Source organism: Pungitius pungitius, chromosome 12 (assembly GCF_949316345.1).
Source record: "Pungitius pungitius chromosome 12, fPunPun2.1, whole genome shotgun sequence".
NCBI classification, from domain to species: Eukaryota; Metazoa; Chordata; class Actinopteri; order Perciformes; family Gasterosteidae; genus Pungitius; species Pungitius pungitius.
In genome coordinates this window covers 11,778,397-11,800,468 of record NC_084911.1, presented here as the reverse complement: position 1 = coordinate 11,800,468, position 22,072 = coordinate 11,778,397, and the positions used below count along the sequence as shown (strand labels likewise).

At 41.9% G+C, this 22,072-nt stretch overlaps 1 protein-coding gene across 4 annotated transcripts in view; it reads left to right on the top strand.

Moving 5' to 3' along the window:
- Nucleotides 1–832: 832 nt before the first annotated feature.
- LOC119219801 (protein shisa-8) overlaps nucleotides 833–22,072 on the top strand; it is a 77,058-nt gene continuing 55,818 nt past the window's right edge. For 2 of the 4 annotated variants that reach the window (XM_037475205.2, XM_062565830.1), the window contains exons 1-2: nucleotides 833–1,416; nucleotides 11,929–12,054. In XM_037475205.2, the coding sequence (XP_037331102.2) occupies nucleotides 848–1,416; nucleotides 11,929–12,054 (695 nt within the window). In that variant the 5' untranslated portion in view covers nucleotides 833–847. The remainder of the gene's footprint in view (nucleotides 1,417–11,928; nucleotides 12,055–22,072) is intronic. The other 2 variants (XM_037475208.2, XM_062565831.1) reach the window with 1 other exon arrangement.

Below are 22,072 nucleotides of genomic sequence, written 5' to 3'. Positions count from 1 at the left end.
CAAAAAAGATGCCCACCACAAAGATAAAAATGCTCCCTTTGAACAGTGACATTGAAAGTAGGGGAATGATAGATGCAAGTTAAGCTCTGATAGGAAAACCCTGCACTTCCCTCCAGTATTTCCAGGACATCCGAACTGATTTGACTCCGGCGTTAAGCATCACCGTTTTTATCCACTCAGGAATAGGACTCCGTCTCCACAGGGGAAAAAGCCTTTCATGTCGGGAGTCCGTGACCATCCGCAAGTTTGAGAAGGAATCCGCCTCCCTTTCTTGCAAACGCCGCCAGGAACGAAGAGTTCTCACTTTTCACGGATTATTCAACCACTCAGCGGTGGAGTTTAGTGCAGGAACGGGTAACAAGCCCTCAACAAGACCCCCCCCCCTGATTTGGATTTGTCTGCTAGTGCCGCTGCTGATGACGTACGGCTTTTGTGAAAGGTGACATTTCCTGAATTTTGGAATGTTTATCTGCTTTGATTGACACACTTACTGCAAACAGCCAGTGACGGCGATGCGCATGTGAGTGCCTGCTCACAAGGAACTGTTTTTGAGATGTGAGATAGATTTCTTTTCCTCACTTGTTCCTCTGCCCCTTGATGACAATTTAGCTCTTTGTAACTGTGTGCAATAATAACTCCCACAGCACTAAGTGCATGCGTTTCTTCTTCCAGGCATGCATACCGGCAGGAAATTGCTTTCTTAATGGTATCTCGTACCCAAAAGATTGGAATAAAAAGAATGAGATAACTCTTTTTTTAAATCCAGAAGCTTTACTATCATAGAAACGTACAGTTGGGCATTGAGCAACCACAAGATACTGAAGTTAGATACTGAAGTTAGTCCAAGATGGCTACATCCGTGCATACACTCTTGGTTAGCTTCTCCCTGGCCATTGTGCTGGGTTTGACTTCGCTGGGTGGACTGAACTCTTGGCCCTCAGGTCAGGCTTCTGCCCAGGTTTCGTCCGACAACCAGACGACAGAACCTTCCGTAATACCAGAGTCCGCACTGGCTACCCCTACCACTCCGGATGCGGAGGACAAAACGGCCCCCATGAACGGTAACCGTTGCTGGGGTTACTACGATGTCATGGGCCAGTGGGACCCTCCTTTCAACTGTAACGTAGGTATCTACCTGTTCTGCTGTGGCTCCTGCTTCTACCGCTTCTGCTGTCAGTTCAAAATCCACAGTTTGGACCAGACTTCCTGTTCTAACTACGACACACCGGTGTGGGCAAACACCGGGAAGCCGGCCGCACCCGTCACAGAGGTCCGAGAGGAACCGGACAAGGATCGGACCCACATGATCGTGTATATTATCTGCGGAGTGGTGGCCATCATGGTGTTGGTCGGGATTTTCACCAAGCTCGGCCTGGAGAAGAGTCAGGGAGGACAGACGGACATGACCAACTCAAGGTATGAACTGAGGAAGCTGTATGTATGGATGATCCATGTGTAGATGGGGGATCGCTTGATGGGAAAAGGGTCAATCAGCTTATTTAAACATGTGTATGATTAGCTTTACATTTTTGTAAATGTCTGAATCTTTCTATTCACTCAATACAAACATATCATCATATCATTTTCTAGAATCACACTTTATTTTGTATAATTGCTCAATATATTCATATTTTCCAGGTTCACATTGTTGGCATGAAGGGATAAAATAAAGACTATAAAATAAATATTAATTTATAAAATAAAGACAGTAGTAGCACCTGGTATCTTTGGTTACCTGTGCACAGGGGAGTAAGGTTCCATTAATCTTTCATGTGACTCAGCATAGCCATAGATCTTCAGGCTTGGACAGACCATAATTAGAACCAAGAACTTCTCCAATGGGCTAGCTAGCTGATTGGCCTTCAGGGTCAGCCCAGTGGTCCAGCAAAAGTCAAATGGTGATTTCAGTCTGATCTAGCTACACTATGTACGTAACATATCACTTTTGGACAAAGCGATGCGATTCGTTATTACCGAACGGTAGGAATGGAAAAAGAAAATGCGACAATGTGGTTTAGCTAGAAGACCGCTTACCTTTGGAGCTATTCACTCACACTTCTCTTTTAATGCAGCCTCTGCACCAGTTTCTCCAATGAGATGGAGTGGACTAGAACTAACCATTAATCGTAAGCATCGCGGAGCTGTGAAAATGATCACACATGATGGCCCTTTTGGGCCTAACTGAAAGAGGGCAAAATCATCCTACAAATTCAATAGTTATCTGACATCGGACAACGCTGATCCAGGGACCAAACAGATATTCCCTCACTGCTAAACTCCCAGTAAGATGATTATTCTTCAAAGTAATACAGCTGGAACGCAACAAGTAAAGGTACAGTAGTTAATAACCAAAGTTCCTGAGTAACAGATCACCGTCAGTTGCATATATAATGAGTTAATCTCCTCTGTTTATTGTACGTTACTAAGTCCCTGCATGTGTGAATGGACATCTGGGCTTCAGCCTCTGTGTTTCTGCATATGTGTGAAGAGGTCACCAGCCGACTGATGAATCCAGGGACTGAATCACAGAGAGGTGATAATAAAGGTGCAATGTCTTTATTCACCCATGGGGAGGGATGGAGAAGAAAAGAGAGACAGAGAGGACCGTCTGAAGGTCATACATAGACATTACTCTATAGATTCCTATGGAATAACGTAACCTAATGGGTATGGGAGCAGTTTGGGGAAAACTACTGTGCAGTTGTATGGTGTTTTCTCTGTATCAGTGTAGCGGTTTCACATTGATGGGCGATTGATTGCTGTGACACAACTATGACTGTGGCAATGTGTGGCCTCCAGTGAACAATGAGATGTGAGAGGGTGTTTTTTTGGAAGGGTGGAATATTGAGCGGATCTGACTGGAGTGCAGCCAACGGCTAATTCTAGTGTAGACAACAGGGCTGGTGTGTGTATGTGCGTGTGTTTGTGTGTTGGATGGGGGGAGGAAGAAAGGGAGACGGAGTGTGTGCTTGGTGTGACCAAGCCGCCCATCGGGTGTTAAGAGCCGGGCCATAGGGGCTCCTTTTAAAACCCTGTCATGGCCAGACCTCCTCTCATCGTTCCAGGGGAGGATGACGAAGAGGAAGAGGAGCACAGTGGTTGATATCGGCGCCCATTAGTGTTTTACTTTACTGAGCCACCCATAACACAGCTGGCATGTCTTGAATCAAACAAAGGCGTGCAGCGCTCTGTACTTGAAAGAAGGGATTGTTTGTGAGACATTTCTTGAATCCGTTTGGCCGTCTCCACCACACGCAGGTCTGAAAAAAAATATATTCGGCATTTTCCTCGAGGTCCCTCAGAGGTGACACGTGAATGCCTCCAATCAGCAGGACAGATGTTGGCAGGCGCTTCCTGGAGCGGGAGACTCTGCTCAATTGACTGTTTACAGTGACCTTTCAGGATGGAAACAGCTTTTTCCCCTCGAGAAAAGAAAGAACATAGCTGATTAAAATCTATTATTATTTCTATTCCTTAAAATCATGCTGTGTGTTGAGTAACAATCCTGCAGAGAACAATTGTCACTCATCTTGTATTTTGAGTATTGGCTGAAATTCTGACACTGTTGTACTATTAAGAACAACCTTATTGTCAGATCAATGCTTTTGCATCAGGGTTAAAAAAACCCCATCACAAATAACAGTTGAACACTCTGATTAGAAAACCTCTTTTAGAAGGAAAGAATATATGGTCAAGTTTGAGAAGGCCATGTTGGGAAAACAGACAATGAGGAACATGTTAAATTCTCCTTAAAAAAAGAATTTTCAACCTGCATACATTAGAAAGCAAGAGACCTTCCACTCAGATATGAGTGAGAAAGTATAGTGCCTCTGTGTGTAGACTTATGTCTTAAGTGTGTGTGTGTTTGTGCCGTGTGTGCACTCAACAAATAAATCTAGTCACAAAGCTGTTAAGGTGGTAATGTGCTGAAACCCTGTAGGTCAGGAAATCACAACAGGCAGCAGTGCAGTGATGTATTGCCCCAAACACGCATGCACACATCTGCACAGTCTCCCACGCACAGACACGTGCACACACACACACACACACACACACACACACACACACACACACACACACACACACACACACACACACACACACACACACACACACAACACACACGCACACACACAAACCTCTCATTATAAGAATACTGCCCCCCCCCCCCCACTGCTTCTCATCCCAAGCGGCTGTTTGTGTTTGTGTTTTTCTCTCAGTCTGCTGCTGCAAAGCTAAATTAAAAATGAATCATATCCTTTGATACTTGATTTTGCTGTGGGAATTAATAGGCCAGATCAAGCTGTTTTTAAGTAAGGACAGATCAGTTCATTATATTATGAACTGTTTCTTTATTGAAGGTGAGCGGTGAATAATACAGAGGAAGGAAAATATGAGGGCACAAGGCCCTTTCAAGTAGTAAACAGGTCAAATGACGACAAATGTTCAAAGCTGACACTGTATCATTGAGGAAAAAAAATAAGCTCAGCTCACATTTTAACAAGTTGCCAAAAAGCCCAGAACAGCAATGTCCTGTTGTGAGACCAACATGCAATCTTTAGCTGTAATGAAGAATTCCAGCGGAACTGATAACTATTTGGCACAAAATGTAAACCTTCATAAAATCCAGCTATAAAAGAATACCCTTGTAGTGCATCAATCAAAACATTGCATCTGGTGCATTAAGCCCTTCAAAGACAATAAAACAAACACTGAACTTCCAACTGCATAAATAATCTAAATGCCAGGCATAAATTAATCCAAGTGTTACAAGCACCAAATGTCCAAATGGACTGTCTCCTGCATATTCAAAATACATACAACCATCATACACAGTATTTAGGCAGTGGTGGAAGAAGACATTTCTTACTCTTAAGGGAAAGCACACTGGGGAAAAGACAAGAAAATGTCTGCCTTTAAAACTGAACATGCCTAAAAGTATGTAGAAATGATTTAGCAAGTTACACTTGACTATCAAAAGTCAAATTAGTGATATTCTGTGAGACGATCCGGATCATTGCGTCTCAGATGAACAGGAGAAATAACTCACAGAACCTGGATCTAATTCTGGGTTTAACTAAAAGACCTCTGCCTGATGACCTGAAACGTCCGATTGGGTTTTAATCGGTGAGCAAGCAAATGCCCCAAACCATTAAGAGCTTTATGGACTATTAGCAGGATTTTGAAAGTTATTCTGTGTTGTGCCTAAAGCCAATAAAGTCATTGCATTACCACAGCAATATATTTAAATGTTCATGTTGGTCATTTTAAGTCATTTTAAGAGTAAAAGGTACAATTTTGGCAATTTTGGTAGTAAAAGCAGAAAGTTGCCTCAAATAGAAATGCTCAAGTCACGTAAAAGTACCTTAAATTAGTATTAAAGTCCAGTGCTTGAGTGAATATATGTTTTACTATTCACCACTGAATATAGGTCATTCTGTCTCCATGGTGATGCATGTCTGTCATCATTGTAAACAAAATGATTTACCACAGCATGATGGTAGATGTAGATAACGGCTCTGCTTAATTGAAGAAACTCTTATGAAGTCACATGAATAATGCATCAAGTAATAATGTGTCATGTACTGACAAGTGCTGACGAGGAAGGATTTCTCATAACATCTGTTTGCTCCATCGCTGACCTCGTTAACGCAGCTGATCAGGTCCAGAATGTCACAGTGATTTGTGGCCAAACGTTACGCGGCTAAATTGCCTCTTGTGTTTTTGTTTGTGGGGAACAATTGAAACTGTTAATGCAGAAATAATTGTTTTCGACACACACACAGACACACTAACTCCCTTTAATAACCTTGTACTACTTGTTATAAGTTATTCCACTGAAAAGCAGTGTGTTCGAGGGCACAGGCGACTGAACGACCCACCGGGGACCCGAACAATCCTTTCCATCGGCCATTCTATTCCTCTGCTGATTTGGGTTTCATCAACAGCGCTTTCTCTTTCTTTTATTGTTCAGCCGCAGAGGCTTTGACGGGCGTTTAAAGCCGAAAGATAAACACGTGCACGCGGCTGTGCTTCTCTGAAACAGCAGTGGTCAGGTGTTCCGCCCAAATAGTTTTTTTTTCTTCAGTAAAGGCCTGTGTGGTGTTATAAAACCCATGATGTCGGGTTTAGTTGCTTTCCAATCCAGACCAGAAGCAAAAAAAAACACATCTATTAATACATCATAGAAAATGTCAAACGGATCGTACACTTCTTCTCAATGACTTCACAGTGAAACTAGTTGTTAATGGAAAGCGAGTCTTCGGGCTTCGGTGCTCACATCACCTCTGTTGTCCGAGCCATTTACTAACCTTGCATTAAAAAGAGCTAGTTTTCTTTCTTTGGCAACAGCAGTGAGGCCTGTTAAGCTCTCGTCCTCCCCCTCCCCCATGCCTAATCTGGATGCAAAATGACTTATTTTTTATTCGTTTAGCAATGCTCCGATATTGAAAGAGAAATAAGAAAACCATGTTAATGAGTGTTTTGCAGTTGTATTGTAATGTTACGTCAGGAATTAAAGGTACTGTAAGCATTAACTGTGTGAGGAGGTACTTCATTTTATGTAAATTTATACTGTGAAACTGTACTTATCTCACAGCCACTTTGCTGATGAATATTTTTGCATAATTACCTTTTAGAGTTTAATGTATGTTCATTTAATTACCCAACACTATATAAGGTAGTTAGAATTAGCCTTTTCATGACCATTTCCAACATAACTAATAGTAATAATAGACCCACTGTACCCCTGACAGATTGCTTATTCGACTGTGTTTCCACTATGTCAAATTGGGAATGCGAGGCTTCGTCTCACTCTCAATACGGCCTCCACCAGATGTCTGCCCGCTACGCGTGCCTCTGCGAGACGTCACTTCACACGCATGTCCGATAGTTGCTGCTGTGTCAGCCGTGTCGCGATTGTAACGCCACACCACACCTCAGTGCAGCAGAGCTCAGGGAGACAGATTGCTGCAGAGCCCTGAAGTTCCTCAGCTCAACTGTTGCTGCAGTGACTTCACGGCTCGTTTTCTGTCCCGTTCCAGAGCAAGTGGTTCATTTCTCTCTCTTTCCCCCTCCTCCAGTCTACCAATTTACTACCAAGTCCGGCACCCTTTTATTTTCGCCTCCCATTTCTTAACCGTATTTTCTCCTTTCTCTCCTTCTCTCGTCATGAATTAAACATGTAGCAGGCATAATACAGAAAACTGATGAAATTGGGTCAAAATTCATATACCTAACATGTCCCCAGGTCACTATTTTTTAAAAGATGAAACATTTTAGATAAATAGTGTGTGATCATTTCATACTGAAATGTTTATTTTTGATCAGGGCCGCTGGGATGTTGACATGGATCCGTGTCTTTTTTCACTCTCTAATCTGAAAGCACTGTAGGAGGTTTGTGGGAAGGGCCCTTGTGAAAGTGTATTCAGTCGAACAAGGTTTCACTATCCCCTCAGAAGTGGAGGCTGTGTGTGTGTGTGTGTGTGTTACTGTGAACCTCTCTGGGACTGTGTACATTTGTGTGTAGAGTCTACATAGAGTTTGGGAACAGGCCGTCCAACATGGGCTCCATTTTCACTCCAGTGGTCCTGGTAATTGTCTTGTCCCATTGTGAATTGACGCTGGCTCCAAGTGGCCTTGACAGAAAATCAACTGCTTACGTGTAGCGGTTTGCTGAAGCGCGCGTAGTAGCAAGCTCATCGCTCGCCATGCACGGTAGCTGGTCGTCTCTCTTTCTCCTTCTCCTCCGTCTCACCAATGACTCAACATTTTCTATCTAATCTCTCTGAATGTCTGTCTGTCCGTCCGTATCAGTTCTATTCATCGCCGATCCCCTTTTCTCCGATATTATGCATATCTTCATTTCTTTGCTTCTGCCCTTCAACCTTCTGTCTCTTTCTCATCTTTTAATATCTTTCAGTCAGAGGAGAGTAGAATACTGAACCATTTCTCTCAGGTAGAAGTCCTGTTAGCTGAAGCAAGTATGAAAGTTTAAAATTGTGTAAGGACAAGAGAATTAGGGTTGGTAACCATTGTGTGTAGATTGCATATGAAAGTTTCAATTAGAAATGATTTGTAAATGCATACATCCATCCCCTGGCCAAAGAACTCCCTAACTGACAGCATGTTGTATCATGTAAGTGTCTTTAAGAAGCATTTCATGCAGAGGAGGTTACATTAAGTGAATATCATTAGCTTTATCAACAACGGTCAGTGACACCGATGTCGAGGTTCCCTAAAGTTGAACCTGATGGGAAAAATGATTAATATATTACTTAAGAAGTCAACAGACTCTGATGCAAAACATCAAACATGTAAAAGTCGATGCCTTCAAAACTAATGAAGATCACTATCATAAAGCCTGTGTAGAATCGTGTCATCACACATCTGCAGATCAGGCAGCTCTCATTCATTACAGTGCGCACAATCCTTTCACACAGGATGTTATTAGTAATGGACCCAAACCCATTTGCTTGCTTGTTGCATGTGACAGTATGTCTGTGCTGTTGTTGTTGTTGTCCTGCCACTTGCTCCCTTTCCCATCCTCTCATCCTCGAGCCATCGTGGCTCTTTGCCTTAATAATCACATCTCGGCTCTAATCTCTACACCCCATCGCACCCACAGGAAGGCTTAAACTTAAACACAGAGATTAAACACGAGAAAGAGATCCATCCCCTTTGACATTCAACTTGCCCCTTCACCATCCATCCCTATCCTCCCATCTCCACCCGTTCCTTTTCTTTACCGTCCCAAAAAATAATTCATCTTCAGCATTGTGCGGGAACAGAGAGGAAACAAGAGAGGGAACTCTGAAGGGGGGACAGAATGGCGCATGCGAGGAGGATTTCACTTCTTTACTTTGCTCTCTGCTTTCATCTCTCCTCATCATCGTCGTTCATGTTCTGTTTGCGTTTCAGATTTGTATACTTGTGCTTGTCTCATTCCCCGTTGGTCTCTTTTCGCTCTCTAACATGCACCGTTTCTCTCTTTTCCCGCTCTCTCTCTCTGCCTCACCGTTCTTTATCTGCGCCCTTCAACCCTGTTTCTTTTCCAAAGTTTTATGCCGCGGTATGCGGCAAGTAAGATGCATTGAAACGTCGACGCAGCCATCGTCTGATAATAAGATGAATGAGTTTTGAAATGTCCGTATGTGGCCTGGTCCTCGTAACTCTTCTGCTTCTCCTTACACCAGCAAGCACTCAAACACAATAAATGCATCTACTGTATACTCAAGATAATGCACAGGAACCTTTAGCGACAGGCTGCAGAGTGCACTGCCAATCTATGTTGAGACCAATCTCAACAGTCATTTGTCACCTTTCAGGCCATAAAGCCGAGTTATTCATCTTCCTCTCATAGAAGGCGAACGATGGAGGGAAAAGGACACAGAGAGGCACTAAATTAAGTACTAATTTAAGTTGAAACAACAATCTTTCCGTGTTCCTCCAGGTGTTTTCTCCTCTCAGTTGTAATGCACTTTGTCTCAAATTAGGAAGGATTCATCTATCACTTACAGACGGGACGGATTGAATTGTGATGTTTTTGGAATGAAGTTTTAAACTTTAACTTTGAAGTTTACCTTTTGTGAAGGAGACTTCTATTTCTGCAACAATGTGTCCCTTTTCGAAGCCTCCTTCACAATTTCTCAAATGGTTTAAGTAGGAAATTGACAAGCTACTCTGCAGTATAAGTCAAATTATAATACGATCACATTTACTAGCTGCAACGTTAAGGGGACTTATTTTGATGCTATTCCATTTCCCTTTGAATTAAATTGTAAATGCATGGCATTTACTAAAGAGTGTACTTTACTCTACTTTTACTTCTCCTCCACTGCCGTTCCTTATATTGGTTTGAATATTTTAACTTTTTATTTCATTGTCTAAATATGTACACATGACATGATAAATGACAAATAGTGGTACAAAATTCAAGCTGCTTTGCTGAAACAAACCACAACACATTAGTTGTTGTACTCATTCAGAATTGACCTGGAATGCAAAATTTGAACAGCTGAATGTATCACAGTGCGTTTCCCACACAGCATCCTGCTTTTGAATCTTTTCTCCCCATTTCCAGTTAATAAATAGTTCATTTACAGTAACTGTTTCTAATGAAGATGAATATGCCACTTGTGTCTGGGTTTGGCTGGAAATCCTTCATACAAAATGTTACTGGTGTTCCACACTAGCTAATTGTGGTTTACTTTGGTAGTTTGGTGTGTGTGTAACGTGTCACATGATTGATGGCGGGTGGCGGGTTCAGGGTCTACAGTCGATACCACCAATATATCATTTTCTTGTCTAAACGCCTCCCTTGAAACAGCCACTTTGTACCCATACACATGCACATTCTAATGCTAACACGCACAATAACAACCCACAGCTGTGCTTAACATTCGCTCACTCAAAGTAGAGGTTTTCTGTTACACACCAGGCAGCAGATAGTTCAAGTCAGACTAAAAGATGAGAAATGATGTATCATATTACTCCCATTACCTCCCCCATCGCAGACATGGAAATACACTCTTTCTTGATAATTTTAATCCATCTGTCATTTCACTTTTTCCATCTAATAGTGTCGCGTATTAAACTAGGACAGGCATCAGTGTACAGAGTATTCAACCAAAAAAGAGGCGCTACTTGAAGTATTTTTTATATTAAAACATGCCACTGAAGCCTGTGGGTTTTACGGAAGCATAGTTTATATCTGCTGTGTGCTGAGCAGCACAGCGTTTGCTCTTTGCAGTAGAGGGAATAAAAACACTGAGCTATAATGAAAATCAATCAGGATTCAGGCCTGCAGTTACAACGCATGATTACCCTGTCATCATAGTACACAAGAGACACTCTCTGTAGAGTCAACAGCAAATATTCAATTCAATATTTTACCTGCATCTTTCTAAGTATTTTGGAAGCCTCCCATCATCACTGGAGATATGCCCGGTTTTCTAAAACTCTCTAAACTGTTTCCAATTTTTGTATTTTTTTTCAGCCTCTCACGATGACTGTTGGTGGGCCAAGTCCTATCTTCATTTATAGTTGTTTTTTTAAACCAGTGAATCATGCAATTTTGTAGTGTAAAAATTGCACTAAATACTAATAACAACAAATATAAGTGAGACAAAATATTATTTAGAAGTAGCTTAACTTGCAGATGCAGTGGTAAAAAAATCTGAGATCCTCAAATCATTAGCTCAATAATTAGCTTGAATTCGAGTTGCGCTGCAAACAGACGCATACGCACAATCACATTTGGCAGCAGTCACACAGTCAATATGTATTCTAATTATACCGATGCTGTATCAACGTTTTAAAAGTCTTTGTGATGCAAAACTGACGTTACATGAGTGGCAGATGGAGAGAATAGAAGCCAAATAGGTGGACAAGAGAGCAAGAGAGGAAAATAGATTTTGATTTCTTCTTGAGCTGCAGGGAAAACAATACAGCATCCCCAACAGGCCGCTGTGAAATAACAGAGTCGACAGAAAATGACAGAGGTGGTGAGATTTCTCCTCTTGCTACATGACAGCAATGATGGTAAAAATACAACTCATCTTATCCGTCACCCCTTTTCTTCAGTTATCTGTTTCAATCCATCACCTTCATCCCTGTTTTACTCTTCCTTCCCTGCTCTCCTTTCCCTTCTCTTTTCTCCTATGCAATCTTCCTCATAAACCAGCCTGCCTGGTAGTTTCCAGCCCAACGTTACCGGTGCCTTTACGTCAAGTTTTGTTGTACAAAATATTCAGCATATGCATGTCTAAATGCTCAAATGAAATAGTCCAAGCCGCTGTATGCAGATAATGTAATTGATGACCAGGGTTATTGGAGAGACCACCGTTTGTCCGACTATGTTGCCTTCATGCTCTCTGGCAGGTCGCTACTAGGGGCAGACAGAGATATTAAAGGCTCTTTCTACTGCAGATCCTGTCCTGCTAACATCCCAAAGGCCAACACTGGAGGACAGAGTAAACAGGGAGAAAATTCCAGAAAACCCCCAGCATGTCTCGGATGGAGTCAGCCCTGTGTTAGGCCATTTGAAAATAATTGGTGAGAATGGGAACGTTTTTTTGCATGTGCATGTGTGGGAACACCTTGGTTATCATCTTGTATTAATCTGCTATTTTGAAAGAGCCTTATAAATATTTATATCACCGTTAGCATTACATTTGAGATAGGTTGGATTTTTTTCAAATTTGGCGTCCACTTGGACTCTTAATTAATTCATTAATTAGATCCAGTCTCAGGAACACTGCTTAGAAGTTTTGTTTGGCAAGATAATTTAAATTTAAAATTAACATTTTTAGATTTTTTTTTTAAGCGTATCCGCCACAAGCAAAAAGCTAACATGGCTATTAACATACTAGACATCCGCCGCATGATGTCCCCCCCAGTAAGCTTAAAGTTGCCTTGTGTTGAACGTGATGATGTTTGGAAGTATCAGTGACCCAGTTAGCACAACGTTTCAAACAAACAACAACACATCTGAGCAACTTTATGAGGGGATGATATGTCAGTGTTTGTTTTTACATTGTTGTTTTGGCCCATAAGAGCCCAAAAAACGATTTGAGTCTTGACCTTAAGTATAACCTCTATACATGAATTACTTGCAAGTTTTTTGTTGCTTTTTTAAATTCCATTTACAGTAACTAAAACACAACGCAGGAATGCATTAGTCAGGATTCAGCCCCTGAGTACATGCTGCACTGATTATGGGAGCGTTGTCAGTGGTTACCACATTAAAGAAGGCTCACTCAGGTATAATGGTATCAAAAGAGCCATTCATGTTGCAACTGTTCAGTCAAGTTGCACAGTGGCCGATGTGAAACAATTACGCATGAGTTCATCTATTGCTCCGGGAAACAAAGTCACTTTGTGTACACTGTTCATTCCTACTCTGTCCTCAACGAAAAGAAAGAAACAACCTCTTGGTCCCCGAAACCAATAAACCCAGCACTCAGTCCCAGTGCTCAGCTGCAGTGCCAAACATACAGGGCCCTTGCATTCCTTCCCAAAGCGGAGCACTGAGGCACAGAAACCTGGTTACATAACACGGGCAAACAGGTGAGAGACTTTGTGAGAATAGAGGCAGAACGCTTCAAAGTGGAAGACATAACCAAAAGAGAATGTGAGAAAAAGGGGGTAGATTTGTCAAATATAAGTGAAAAAAGGAAGTAGGATAATGTTTTTACTTTCGCGTTGAATAGATTCCACAATATTAAATAGATAGTGATGAAGATATCATCTAAAATTTCATTGGAGCCTCTTTGTTAAATCCACATTAAGGCACAGCGAGCAGTGACAACCAGATGGGGACAACACTTTGTCACCAGGATCAAAGACCCATCATGCCTTAACTGCTATCTATTTTCAGTGTGTTTTACCTCCATTTCCCTTTGCTATATGGGCTGTTTATAGTTAAGTCAATTTAAAGGTCAAATCAACCTTTTGTTACGTGTCTTTCCAACAAGATTTAAATAATGCATATGTTGTCTATGCGACCAGCTTGATCTCTGCGGAATCTTCCTGTTATTTCCTTTTTGTGCAGATGTAAATGTATTATAAGATAAATGATGAAAGACACAACCCACTAATGCTGAGATTTTTTTTGAGTTTTGACAAACACAAAGCTATAATTACACAATAGACAGATTTGAACTCCCAGTAGCTGCAGGACTTGCACATTTCAGCCATTAGGAAGTGATAGTAAAAACATGTCTTTCTATACATTAGGAACAGAATAAAAGAGAATATGGGACCTCTGCTCCCTGTTCTCTCATTATTTTTGATGAGCAGCCAGACCTCATGTGTCTTTTGCTTCTCACACTGTGTGACTCTCTTCCAGCCTGGGTCTCTCTTTCTTCTTTCCTCTCATTTCCTCTTTTACAACCTTCGTTTCTCCTCAGCCAACTTCTTTTGTACCTCCTTGATCCATTCCCTTGTCCACTTATTCATCAATCTCACCTCCTTTGAGTGTAGCGGTGTGAACCTCTGTGGAATGTTGAAGGAAAATTTACATTCCAGCCACCAGCTTCCGTTTTCTCTGCTTTTGTTCAAATGACGTGATCAATCTTCATGGGGGAGGATTCGCCACGTATGCTGCATACATATTGTGGCACAACGGCATGCAGTTGGAAAACCAGATGGTCGCTGGTTTCAGTTAGAAAACAGTAGTAAACACCGCCATCTGAGATCGCCACCTTACGCAACCAAAACTCGTGGTGTCTAATGTTCAAGATCACGCTGTGACAAGAAGTGCAAGAGAATGTTTGCCAGCTCATATTTGATGAAGTCTTATACATTTTGTATAGCATTAATATTGTGTTAGTAATTCATTAATGGTTAGTATTTTGATTATGTTAACCATGAGAAAATGGAATCTGTCATTGCACAGCCCTGACATCCCATAACATAAACCGACATGGCTTTTTAGGTTATTTCCCCCCTTCTCCTTCCTGTTGTTTGCTTTCACATGTCTTTTTTACATTCTGTTGTCTTTCTCACCAGGAGTGTAAGCCGTGTTATTAAGCGTGTGTGTGTGTGTGTGTGTGTTTCCAAGTCAGTGTGTCATGTGCAAGTGTATCACAAGTTCAAGTTGATGCACCTGATACATGCACCTGTCGCTGCAAACACAGATACTCACACACCGATTGGCTGCTGCCTCTGGTAATGTAGTAAAGAAACACAGATGAAAACAAAATTGTTATTTTTTCATTTTTTCAAAATCAGATTAAAAAAACATGAATTTGAATTATTATTATTATTATGAGGAAGATTTTTTGCTGAAGTAAACATATGTCTGTTTATTTGGAAAAAACATCTGTTCACACATCATACTCTATCATCAAAGATGGAATTATATATGAACGGTTTTGGTTTCTTATCTTTATTGATATATTTAGTCTTTTAACCTCAATGTTTTCCCTTGTGTGTACAATAGCACCTGCAACCCAACAATCTTTTAGATCAGCAAAATGTTTTGCTGCCAATAAATCTGACAGTTAACATGCCTCAAAACTGAATTTTAATTGGTCGGGGACTAACATTTAGTCAAAGACTGTCTTCGGAGACGAGTGTTTTGACGTGCGTGTGTGTGTTTCTGTGTGTGTACATATGTATACAGGCCTTCATTTACATGCACATCACCGCTCAACACATAATAAACCACTTTCCGATGTTCTCATCCTCTCTTAGTTCGACCGTCTCCCGCCATCCGTCTCTTTTTTCCTCTTTCCTCTTAGTGATGACTAGCCCACCAGCTTATCTCATGCTAATATTCTCAGCCATTAAGTGGATTTATGACCCTTCTTTCCTGCGAGACCAATAGGACCCACATTCAACGCTCTCTCTCTCTCCTTGTATACCTCCCTGTTTCATTTTTTTTTGTGCCAGCAACGTTTCCAAACACAGTCTAGATTCTTATCCACATTAAATTACATTTTTTGTTGGAAATTCCGAGCAAAATAATCGTCTTTTTAAGGATATATTGGTGTGCCGTTAACATAACACTCTGTGCTTTGTTGACGTATGCTGTGTGCCTACTACTGCATGTTAGTGCCTACTAATGCACGTGAGCGTGCATGTTATGGCCCACTAATGCATGTGAGCGTGCACGTTAGTGCCTACTAATGCATGTGAGCGTGCACGTTATTGCCTACTAATGCATGCGAGCGTGCATGTCAGAACTCCTCTGCTCTGCACTGTGCTTACACGGTAACCGTCCTGACTAAACGGCGTCTTCACAGAAGCGTAGCAGCCACGCTCCGATGCCCCTCATCTCAACACCGGTAGCTCTGTTATTTAGTGCCTTTTTTAGCCATTTGTGCGTCAAACTGCTTGTACGTAAAGGATATAGACACAATAATCCACAGTACACCTAACATCTTTCAAACAGAAACCTGAGGCGAGGTCTTCCTTTTGTAGTTCATTCTAAGCCTTACAAATATAATAACCAAACTGCTTACATATGGGCGTTTTTCACTTCTTAATAAGCTTTAAATATCAGCCCACAGTAAAGAATAACTTCCCCGACCCTGAGGCATACGGACACAAGGCATGTGTTAATTTACATAAAGAAGTGGTGACTATGGTGTGTGTGTGTGTTATTGCCTGAAAGAATAACTGCTCCGAATGTTACCAGTATTGTTTTTGGACAGTTTCTTGGGTCCCACATACTCATTCGTTGTGCTCATGAGTGACTATGTGAACCCAGAGAGTCCTCCAGTAGGCTTTATTTACATGCACTTAACCGCTCTACACATAGTAAACCACTTTCCGATGTTCTTAGGAACTTAGAGAATGTGCAGAGACAAATTCACAGAAGCAGCCGCCAAGACGTCCTGACTTAATATCAACTTTACTAAACAAACACAAAAAAGGTATCTTGCCGGATTTGCCACATATCATATATCCTCCGAGATGAAACACTCACTGTGCCCACAAGCTACGTCTGCTGCCGTTTCTAGTTGAACATTGTGCACACGCGATCCAGGAAGACATCGCAGTGTGTCTTTTCACCCTTAAATACATTGACCAATAGGCCAAATGGGAAAATATAAATACACAGTATATTCCTTTAACTTTGTTAAAGACAGACCTGTGTGTAAATGCAAGCTATAGCCATATATGTCAGTAACTCTAAGCAATAAGCCGGTAAAAGACACTGGGGGAGATGGGGGAGAAAAGGGGGGGTTGGGGGTTTTTTTCTTCTGAAAAGACGCTACAAGTGTGTGCGCTCCTGTGTGTGTGTGTGTGTGTGTGTGTGAGTGAATCAGAGGGCAGTTTGTCATGTTGCTGCTCCACAGCCTTGATCCGAGCTGACAGGTGAAGCTAAGCGCAGCTAAACAGCACACGTAACAGACGACAGGACGAGGGAGAGAAAAGAGAGTCAGGAGGCACCGCAGATAAGGAGAGACAAAAAAAGGAATAGAGGAAAGAAGAGTGGAGGAAGAGTGGGAAAGCCATGGACATGAAATAAATGTAAAGGGATGGGAGATAGTCGTCAGAGTTGGAGAGCTATTAAAAAGAGGAACGAGCAGAATACAGAGCAACGCAAACAGGAGCCAGAGAGAGTGAATTTGAGCAAAATAGAAAGCTTTGGAAAAGAGGTGGAGATTTACCGGTGAAATATTTTATTTAATTGACATTTTATCAAAAGAGTGCACTAAGCGAGATGTTCTTTTTTTCCACCGCTCCATTAATCTATCCCTCCCTGGTTCACATGCGCTTTCTCTTTGATTTCCCAGGAATGCGTATTTGTTCGAGGACATGGAAGTAACATTAAAGTGAATTTAAATCTTGGTTATTGTCTGCTGACAGTAAACATGTAGCAATTGGAGAGCAAGACAGGAAAAGTGTCAGGTGGTGAAGATAGATACTAAAAGAAACGTGATCAACACTCTGGAGTTTGCAAAATTTACAGCAAGCACCTATCAAAAATGCATTGATTTCCTTCGTGCTCTTTGAAATGCCCTTTTGTGTTTCATTTCAAGCCCAGGAGAGGTGAGGCTAAGTGATCTCACGAAAGTCTTTCCTAGAAAGTTTTCTAATTTGATGTAAAATGTAGGTTGGGGGAAAAAAGGACAAAGAACTTTTTCAAAGTATAAAGACAGATATAATAGTTCACCGGCTGAATGTAGTTAAATAATAAAAGTGGAAGTAGAATGGACCACTTCAACCATTCTGTGGGAAAATTATAATCTAAAAGACTGTGCAGAAGAAGACACATGGTCACAGAAAGCATGGATAGAGTTCCACAGCCAGAGAATTAAAGCAGTCAAGTCAAATAGGTTGATAGATTGAAGTCATTGATATGACCCCCCCCCCCCCCCTCCCCACACACACACACACACACACAGGTACACACTCACTCATGTCAAGGGGATCAAACTTATTGTGTGAGTGTGTTTGATTAAATGACAATGGAGGAGGGAGCATTGGCTGTTTGACTTGCTTATCCATTAGTGTATTATACCGCATTGTCAGTGTCCTTGCACTCTCTGTAAGAGTGTGTGTGTGTGTGTGACTGTGTGTGTGACAAACTACATATTGCGCATAGCTTTGATGTCAAGGCTGAACTTTGAGCTGAATGCAGTGTGAAGGGAATATCTCTGCTCCAGCGCGTGTGTGTTATGAGCTAAACACAGGTTGACTCCTGGCTCACACTTCTGTAGCGCTGCATTGCAAAGCTTTTATGGTGTGGCTTTCTGTTGCATTGCATTATATTGCGTTGCATCAATTTTATTGTACTGCGTCAAAAGGATTAGCACCTAGTTGTTTTGTGTTTTTCACCGCGTGAACAACACAGCTACAGTTTCGTCATTGGAGACGAAGGGCGACAATAAAGAAAAGATAATGCAGCGTTTTAACCACATACTGTGTAACTATGGCCAACAGGACAGCCCCCCCCCCCCAAAGTGGAGCTAAAACATCAGTCACCCACTGGTGGCTGAATGCATTATGGGACTTTTCACTCCATATTCTGTTTGCACTCCATTCGAATGCCGGCTGACCAGCTGCATCCCCTCGTCCATTAATAGCAGCCATCAGGGAGACGCAGAGCTGCTAATGCTCACGTAAGCTGCCTCCAAAATGAGCAGAGTTCACATCTCCCACTTGTCCATCCATCCCGTAGCTTCTTTTTTAAATTGTGGCCTAGTGTGCGTGAGTTTCACCTTCCTGAACCGAGCAAAGAGCTCCCCGAGGGAACGACCCCCGCTCTGGCCATGTGTCTGCTCCCCGCGGGCCGTAATCCAAGGTCACTTAACTCTGCAGTTCACGCACCGCTAACACCATTTACCAGAGCGCGTGACAGTGCAGCGATGATAAAGTGCGGCGGGGTTGCTAATTCGTCAATGCCGCCCTGACCATAACACCCCATTAACAATTTGTACAGGTTATATGTTATGCCCACATGGGTGCATCCTTTTCAGGCATTAAGAGGGTGAATTGATCCCATTGTCCGTGTTAAAAGGATGGATGGTTGGGATGTCGATGTCACTGACTAAATCAAATGGGGTGCTGGTATATTAATGGTATACACTGAATGTAACCCAAGAAGCCGAGTCTACCACTGTGACTTATGGAAAAGATTTAAAAAAAATTCACTCATGAAAGTGACCAAAAAAATGTCAAAACAGAAACATTCTGGTTAAAATAATAATGATTAGTTAGTTATTCTAAAATATAAATATATTTTATGTAATGACGTCCTCTATGGGCTTTCCCATTGACTGGTTTAGACAGTGTTAGATATCTGATAAAACAGATCGATAACATTGTGTCTATCGCAGGGTGATGATGGATGAGGGTGGGATCATAGCGGACAGAGTACCTGTGCACCACCAATACCATCCTGCACTGGATGATAAATATTCTGCTGACAAATGTGTGTCTGTGTGTAGGTGTATTCATGCGTAGGTTATGTGTGCGTCACACTGATGAATGTTTGAGAACAAATCCCTCGAGGAGGGTGAATCTTTTGTGTGTGTGTGTGTGTGTGTTTTGTTGTTTCTAAAATAAAGACAGCGCAAAAATAATGAGTGCAGGCAGTGACTCAGAGGTTGACATATGGTATTTTCTGTGACATCATCGTCAGCAACACTACAGCCTCTGCACTGAGCTTCTGCCAGCTACTGGTTCATGCAGCTTCCAGCATGTTGGCACTGGATTTGTTTATTTATTACTGTTTTAGTTCTCAGTCCCAGCGCCATGGTCAATAAATGAATGTAGCAAAATTCCTCTTAATTAAAGTTGCCCAGAAGCTTTGTAATATCTCTATCAGACACTCAGATTTGTAAAACAGACAACATACAATACCCTTAATTCAGGCTTCTCTTTGTCCAGCACGACGAACAAAGTAAGAACTGCTTTTGTATAGAACGTCCTTCAGGGGATAATAATGATTGTTCTCTGTCCTAAAAGTGACTGCTTTCATCGTTGTTTGATTGACTGGTCCACTAAAAATGTTTGCTGTTCCTTTGCTGATATGTTGAAAATGATTCCTCTGAACTAGAGTTGAATTCAACGCTTTGCCTTAACTCTGATTTAAGGAGGTATTTCCCTGTTTTTTTTTTTATATTAAGGCACTACTTGTGGTTCAAAGGCTCGTCCGATAGTAAGGTTATGCACACGTAAACACACTCATGAAAGTGGACGAGAGGCTCGAATGCATAAACACAAACTGGCCCTGGCATTGCAAGCGCTCAGCCATGCCAAGGGACATTATTTGGCAGCTGTCAGCTCTAATAGGGGTGTAGCGGGGTGGGAGACGGATTCAGGCTCTGGACCAAGCCTACAAGGGTGCACTATCTGGCAGCCACTGCATATCTGAGTCTTACAGTGTGTGTGTGTGTGTGTGTGTGTGTGTGTGTGCGTGTGCGTGCACGTACATGTACAAGTATGGAAGTATTTGAGTGTAAGAGGGACTGGTGTAACAGACCCCCTTTGAGATAATACATGCTTCCACTTGTGCCACTGCAGTGTTCTGCCTTCTATTTGTGTGTGGGAATCTGCCTGTGTGTGTGTGTGTGTGTGTGTTGTTTCTCTCTGACAGCAGTGGAGGAATAAATTGCAGTGAATTACTGATGAGAGTTTGCTCCATCACTTCATGACAACATAAGACAAAGAGACAAAGAGAAAGATGAAAGACAAACAGACACACACACACACTGCGCTACATTTTAATATCTGGTTCTGTCTCTCCTCTTACCTACAAAAGGCTCCATTTGTCAGTTCAAACAGCCCATTTAGAGGCAACACTTTTGGAACACGATGATGAACTTTAACGTAGTTTGCATAACAAAGACTGCTCATTGCAACCAACTACATCGTATTGCTGTTGAAGTACAATTACAAAACACACAGTATGTAATATTCCAACAAGTAGGTGGAAAATTAGATCACTCAGTCACAATGACCAAGGCCTTATTTGTTCAGTTTATTTGTATTGTGTTATGGGGCCCCACAAATCGAATCAATAATGAAACAGGAGATACAGGACAGAGGAAACACAGCCCCCACATGGTCATAAACTCTCACACATCACAGCGTGCTCATTCGCTAATTTTACAATTCCCTCGCACGGCTTCAGAGGATTTAACACAAAGTCATTGTTGACCAACACAAACACGCATAGTAATCAACTTGCTCCCAGTGCAACCCCTCAGGTTCACCCCGAGTGAGGACAAAATCTCTCCTGAAGCTTCTATTCAGCGTGCGTGTGAGTGCGTGTGTTGTGCGTCGGATGGGGAACAGCGTCACAAACGAGTGCACACCTCCCCCCCCCCGTTTGAAAACAGCGAGGGTGTATCTCCATGCTCGGCCCCATGCTACGGTTTTGGGGGCCCTGGATTCATCTGCAGGGGGCCTTGTAATATAAACTAACCTGCTGTGACAGTGAGGAGTGATTCAGCTACAAAATGCTGTGTTACAGACCCAGGGGAGTAAATGTGTTTGTGTGCAGAACAATACTGAATGTCTTATTACATGACCACGGGGTGTTTCTCTCACTCTATTTTTAGAACGAACACACTTTTGAAAGCAATAGTGCACATTTAGATACACAACCAGGACAGGGCAGGACAGACAAACACCCAAGTGTCCGGCTTTCATGGTGCCCAGCCGCATTGATTTGCAATTTGACTATGAAAAGAAACCCCGCCTGGAGTTTGGCGAAATGTGTTTCAAATTTGTTTCTTTATTACTTGTGAATTGAATTTCAAAGTCCACTCACTCAATTGAAAAAGAAGGGCAGATCTGACTCATCCTGGACCCTTCACCCCCCTTTATAGTTTACAAAGACAGCGCACTGTGACAGAACAGCGTTCAAAGGTACATTCACAACCACAAGGAGAGAACAGACTACATTTACATGTGCTTTCAGACAATTTGATCACATGTTCTTTTGATAATGGTATGTAATGAAGCACTTTGACACGCAGACTCTGTTATCACTTATCTAACTCAGCTAATGTATTATTCAATTGCATCAGTTCAAGTGTAAAGTAACTAATTGCCTGAGTTTAATGACATGTATGAAGACTGCTGTCTATCCTGTGGTTTGAAGCCA